We start from the raw sequence: 6,522 nt of genomic DNA, 5'->3' as shown, positions 1-6,522 counted from the left end.
GAGCGGTTCGCCTTCTCGGGAGCTGCACGAAATCCGCGTGTCCCACACGTAGAGGGGCTGGCTGTTACAGACGGCGCTGACCACGGCATATGGTCACGTTCTCCTAGTGAAGGAGGAGTTTAGGGTGGCTGAGGAGTTGGTGGCAAGAAATTTATCTGAATTAGGTCCCCCAAAGGAGTGCAGTGTGTTCACAAAATGCAGGGGCACGAGCAGATTAGGAAAAAAAAAAAACAAAAACCTGTCCCTACTCTTAACCGTCATAGCCAGGAGACTCGTAGAGTTACAACCTCTGCCTGAGCCTCAGTCCACTGATCTGTTTGACATAAAAAAAAAAACAAAAAAAAAAAAAACCTGTCCCTACTCTTAACCATCATAGCCAGGAGACTCGTAGAGTTACAGCCCCTGCCTGAGCCCACTGATCTGTTTGACTTGGGGTTAAAAATTCAGAGTTTTGCATGGTGTGTTTCTGCGTTAGCTCTTGTTGGGAAATGGTCTTGCGCTGGAGCGTTGTTTGTCGCTGAAGCAGGTCTGCGCTGTTTGCTCTGTGTACCAGGGCTTCTCTTCTGTGGAATGTGATGAGGATGCTTTTCTTGTTTGATTTTTTTTTTTCCCAGCCACAGTCTCTCATTGATGAATTGCTGTTATATAAGCGCTCGGAAGACCAGATAGAACTGAAAGAGAAGCAGCTTTCCACTATGAGAGTGGATGTGTGCAGCACTGAAACGCTGAAATGCTTAAAAGGTAAAGAGAGCGTGTAACGTACAAAACCTGCTGTAGCTGAAGGAGGTGAAAATACGTGTCCTAACAGTTGTAGGAGCTACTGGGTTCTGTTGAGCCTTAGACCAGAAATCAGACTGTGTCTGTAAAATGCCAGAATTTCAAAGTGCAGCCAAGAACCGCCAAGCAGGAGCCTAAAACCTTTGTTAATTTGAACCTGTTCATAGAAACCCACAGGTACAGAGCTCAAAGCAAGCAGAAGTGCTGGAGATATATTTTGTCGTGGAATCATAGAACAGTTTGGGTTGGAAGGGACCATGGAGGTCATCTAGTCCAACCCCCCTGCGGCAAGCAGGGACATCTTCCACTGGACAGGTTGTCCGGAGCCCCATCCAAATTGACCTTGAACTATTTTTATACTATTATATTATTTTTATATGTATAGGCACTAAAATTGTTTATTAAAATTATATAAATATATCATCTATGTATTTATATTATTTTATATTTTATATTTGATATATATTTTGTAGTATTCAAACATGCCCTCGTTTATCATTAAAACGTGCATTGTTCTTCATGTGTTTAGAGCTCTGTAATTCATTTTTGATTTAGTATTTTAAGTTAATTAAGGCATCTATCAAAGGCTACAGTTTGAGAGTGCCAGCTGTGAGTTGGATAGTAAGCAGAGCACACTGGGGGTAAGTTGAATCATGTTGAGCCATATTAACAGGAAATTTAATTGTAAAACTGCAGATAGCTTGAGCTGTGCTTTGGTAATCTGTGACTTCCCCCATGATGTTAGGAACCCTTGGAATATGGTCACAAGATTTTTAACTCTTCCAAAATGAAAGTATGCTCTCCGGATAGTTGACAGAGTAAAATATTGCACTTGTGTGTCTTGAACTTATTTCTCATGAATAATTATTTGAAAACCAATATCGACTGCTAGCAACTCGGCCTCTGTTTTTAATGGATGCCGATGGATGAGCGGGGTGCTCTAGGGAGCATACAACATGATGCATGATGTCTGTTGTTTGAACTTTCCCGTTGCTGCTGTTGAGGATGCGCTTCTGAGAGCTGATTTTCTGTTTGGTGGATGGCAGCTTATTTGCATGGTGTAATCTCTTCACAGACAAAACGGGAGGAAAGAAGTTCTCCAAGGAGTTTGAAGAAGCAAGTTCAAAGCTGGAAGAGTTTGTAAATGGCTTAGACAAGCAAGTGAAGAATGGCCCCTCGCTCACGGAAGCCCTGGAGAACGCTGGGATATTTTATGAAGCACAGTATAAGGAAGTCAAGGTGGTAGCAAACGTAAGGCGCTTTTCCTCCATCCTCCTCACGCAGGCTGACATCTGCTCGAGTTCATCTCGGAGGCTAGAAAATGCATTCTCTCTCTATTCACAAATGAAGAAGTTTGGGGTGATTGTTGTACGAACGGTTTCGAAAGAGAGCAGAGTTGAGGTGTCGGACAAGAAAAGGAGATGCTACAAAAAACAATCCATGGGTTCGAAGCTCAATTCTTCTGTGTTGCTGGAATTTTGTAGCCCCTCAGGATTTTTAAACTGGGGCAAAATTACAGTTAGTCTAACAAATCCTAAGTTCTAGAAACTGCACAAGTTGTGATCAATATGCAACCTAGATGAACAGATAAAGAATTCGGTAAAGCGTTGTAAAAACAACCAACTCTACCAAAAAAAAAACCCAAAGAGGCAGAAAATGTTGAATTTTTTGAATGAAAATTGTTTTAAGTCACTGCAAAAAGGTTTTACCTTCCCCTTATTTTGTGGTTGTTGCTCTGCAATTCACACTCAAAAGCTGAGTTCTTCCTGCAGAGTTCTCGCTGCAGGGTACGGGTAATTGGAAGTGGGTTTCTAAGGCTGTGTGCTGCTTCGTTACGGAAGTGATTGAGGCATGCCCTCTTCCTAAAAAAGACACTCAGTCTGATATCCTTTCTTTCTTAGGCTTATAAAACATTTGCTAATCGAGTGAGCAATCTAAAGAAAAAGCTGGACCAGTTGAAAGCAACGCTTCCTGATCCGGAGGAGTCTCCTGTCCCTTCTCCAAGCATGGACGCCCCATCTCCGACAGGCTCAGAGTCCCCTTTCCAGGGCATGGGGGAGGAGGATAACTCTCGCTCTCCAGTGGGTGGAAGCCGCAAGACAGTATCTCCAGAGCTTGTGACGGATAATCGGGATGTGGAAGACATGGAGCTCTCTGATGTGGAGGATGATACGTCTAAAATTATTGGTATGTTCTGCGGGAGCAGCAGAGTAGTTGTCGTGTAGAAATTACAGGGAGACAAAACAGCCCTTTCGAGCCTCATGTGGGATGTAGAGGATGCGCAAAAGCCCTCGGTAGGTTGTGGGTTGGTGCTGTTGGGTTTTATCTCCTGCCCCAGTCCCCTGACAGAAGCAGGGAAGTCCTGATCTAGCTGTGATTGTTCCTATCTCCCAAAACACTCATCAAATACGTTTTTACATAGCCTGCAGGAATCAAACCTAACGTGCCTGACCAGGGTTAGATGAGGATCCCGCTGAAAATCCTTTACCCTCAGTAATCCTTTGGGAATAGAGGATCACAGAATGGTTTGGGTTGGAAGGGACCTTTGAGGGTCATCTAGTCCAAAGCCCCCGCAGTGAGCAGGGACATCATCAGCTAGATCAGGTTGCTCAGAGTGACACTTCTGGTCTTGTTCTCCTTCTCCCTGATGCAGTGGAAGAGAGGAAGGAGAAGCAGGCTGCTCCAGCTCCGGCGCCTGCGAAGACTGAAAGCGTCCCCAAAGCAGTGCCGGCTACCACTGCAGCAGGCACCACTGCGGTGATGGTGACGACGCCTGCCCAGACTCCTCCGGCTCCGAAGGTGGTGAGCGCGACGCCCATCCCTGCGGCGCCAGCGCTTGCGTTGCCCAACCTGGCCAACGTGGACCTGGCAAAGATCAGCTCCATTCTTAGCAGTTTAACTTCTGTAATGAAAAATACAGGTGAGTGCTGAAGCGATGTTAGGCCAAGTGTTTGGTTAACGGAGCTAACAATGGAGTTTTGTTTTGTAATCTTTTAAAGCTTTAATTGTGTCAAAATAAACATGAATGAGGTACTACTGAAAAGATCTGTCTCGGTTTCTCTGACATGACTGTTGGCTTCGTGAGCCTCTCCTTGGAGCTCTGCTGCAGTTGTATCTGTGGAAAACTTGAGCCAAAACAAGCTTCCGTTAACGAAGCAACGTATGTGAGTGGTGTGTGCTTCTGTCCTAGGCGTCAGTCCTGCCTCGAGACCTTCTCCAGGAACCCCAACAAGCCCCACAGCTCTTACTAGTGGCCTGAAGACTCCTGTCATGGGGACTCCGTCTGCTCCTTCAAATCCGTTAGCAAATATTCTCTCCAAAGTTGAAATAACTCCTGAAAGTATTTTGTCTGCTCTCTCCAAAACCCAGACTCAGACTGCACCAGCGTTGCAAGGTACCGGAGTGGGTCTGGAGGGAATGGCTAACGGTGTATTTGATGGCAGTAGCCGCGCTGAAGTGTGCTGCTGTGCTTATCCTAAAGTGAAAACGAAGGGAGAAAAACTTATTTGGAAAGTATTATGTCTTGGGCAGATGCAGATGACTTTTTCTCAGGTAACATGTGTTACAGCCCAGTGGGTTTTAGGACTTTTTTGTCCATCTTAGCGCTTTTGCTGTGGCTGAAGTGCACTTAGCCCCAACACGTTGTGGAAGGGCGCTGAACAGGACAGGAGAACAAGAGAGGTCTTTGTGGTTTCCCTGTGCTTCTGAGAGGGCTTTTTTAGAGCAGAAAACTTCCCAGAGGTGCTGCTCCTGCTTCTCTACCTTGCACGGGTAGCCCTGGTCAGTGGTGCAGTGTTTTTACACCTGGCTACAAAGCCGAGATGAGTTATTACCCAGTTTATTCAGATGTATGTTGTAATTTGTATTTATAGATCAATCTGAGCCTCTGACAAAAGTTTGTACTTCAGTGGGTGCTAATGTCAATGTTAAGGCAGCAAAATCCAGTTATTTTCCTGGCTGGAACTTGAAGTCATTTTAAGGAATGACATCTACAGCACAAATACCGAAACCTTTCCCTTGACAGCGGCTCAAGTTGACTTGCCTCTTATCTGAGTACCTGAACGCAGCTTTCTTTTTTTCCAGGTTTGTCATCCTTACTTCAGAGTGTTGCTGGAAATACCGTTCAGTCGAGCGAAACTGCGTCGCAGAGCACTTCAGCATCGCCAGCCAACACCACTGTTCCTTGCGTGAAGGGGAGGAATATTCCTTCCAGTACTCAGTCCTTTACATCCAAAAGTTTTGGTTATTCTCCAAACTCATCTACTGCTGAAGTTTCCTCAACTTCAGTCAATAAGGCTCCTGTTGGGCATACCCCAGGGCTGTCAAGCTCCAGTTTTAAGCCGCCAACCAATTCCTTGGGATTTTCCAGTTCCCACCCTACCAGTCCTTCTTCCCTTTTGCCAGCAGAAACCTCACTGGCTCAATCCTCTGAAATTTCAAAAGCCAAGCTGGAATCGGAACCCCCTTCTCCAAGCCTGGAGATGAAGATACACAATTTCTTGAAGGGAAATCCTGGCTTTAGCGGTCTGAACTTGAATATTCCAATTCTCAGCAGCTTAGGGTCCAGCGTCGCAATGGAAAGTCACACACCTGACTTCCAGCGTGGTCCTACCAGCACTTCCATGGACAATGTGGATGGAACCCCGGTGCGCGATGAGCGAAGTGGGACACCCACCCAGGACGAGATGATGGATAAGCCGACGTCGAGCAATGTCGACACTATCTCCCTGCTGTCAAAAATCATGAGCCCTGGTTCTTCTACTCCCAGCAGCACGAGGTCACCTCTTCAGAGCCGGGACGATGGATATCCCCAAGAACTTTCCAATTCTGTGCACACCTACCGGCCGTTCAGCCTTGGCAGAGAGTCTCCGGCTGGCCTGTACAAGGAGTCTGCAGACACAATGGAGATACCCTCCTCTTTAATGGACTCCTCCCAGGAGAAGTTTTACCCAGACACCTCATTTCAAGAAGACGAAGATTACCGTGACTTCGATTACTCTGGGCCACCGCCATCGGCCATGCTAAACCTGGAGAAGAAACCCGCCAAGTCTATCTTGAAATCTAGTAAACTCTCTGAAGCTGCAGACTACCAGCCGGTCCTGTCTAGTTACAATCAAAGATCACAGGACTTTGGCATGAAATCGTCCTTTCCTCAGTCGATGAGGTCTATTCACGATCAGAGCGAGAGCTGCAACCCGCTGGCGTCGTCTCCGGGGATGTACGGGTGCTATGGCCTCAGGGGAAGCAACTCCACCTCAGACGGCTCCCCTTCGCCCAGCAAGAACGAGGTGTTCTTCACATCGGACTCCAATCACAACAACTTGTCGAAATCGGCGGTGCACTCTGGCCTCTCGCAGAAGCAATACCCAGACTCACCCCATTCGATTCCCCACCGCTCGCTTTTCTCTTCTCAAAACGCCCTCTCCAGCCCCGCAGGTAGAGCGCCCGCGGCAAGCGTGGAGAAATCATTGGGTTCTTCCATTTCTGCCACGTCGACCATTGAGTTCAAGAACATGCTCAAAAACGCCTCCCGTAAGCCCTCTGAGGAGAAGCAATTTGGCCAAATTTCCAAAAGTAGCTCCGGTGAGGGGGTGAGCTTGTCTGGGCACGGCCCGGCCGGAGCTGCCAAGGGAGAGCCGCAGCCGCCGGAGGAGCACTACCGCATAGAGACCAGGGTCTCCGCGGCCTGCTTGGACTTGCCCGACAGCACCGAGGAGAAAGGGGCCCCCATCGAAACGCTGGGTT

At 47.3% G+C, this 6,522-nt stretch overlaps 1 protein-coding gene across 1 annotated transcript in view; it reads left to right on the top strand.

The window, feature by feature from the left end:
• RPRD2 (regulation of nuclear pre-mRNA domain containing 2) overlaps positions 1-6,518 on the top strand; it is a gene marked incomplete at both ends in the record, with an annotated part of 11,441 nt that extends 4,923 nt beyond the window's left edge. The window contains 6 exons of the mRNA XM_010083516.1: positions 615-741; positions 1,853-2,028; positions 2,679-2,964; positions 3,431-3,697; positions 3,968-4,171; positions 4,861-6,518. Coding sequence (XP_010081818.1) covers positions 615-741; positions 1,853-2,028; positions 2,679-2,964; positions 3,431-3,697; positions 3,968-4,171; positions 4,861-6,518 — 2,718 coding nt within the window. The remainder of the gene's footprint in view (positions 1-614; positions 742-1,852; positions 2,029-2,678; positions 2,965-3,430; positions 3,698-3,967; positions 4,172-4,860) is intronic.
• Positions 6,519-6,522: the final 4 nt, after the last annotated feature.

The sequence above is a fragment of the Pterocles gutturalis genome, unplaced genomic scaffold, assembly GCF_000699245.1.
Source record: "Pterocles gutturalis isolate BGI_N339 unplaced genomic scaffold, ASM69924v1 scaffold32091, whole genome shotgun sequence".
NCBI lineage: Eukaryota > Metazoa > Chordata > Aves > Pterocliformes > Pteroclidae > Pterocles > Pterocles gutturalis.
Note: the sequence above shows the minus strand (reverse complement) of the source record. Positions and strands in the feature narration are given on the sequence as shown.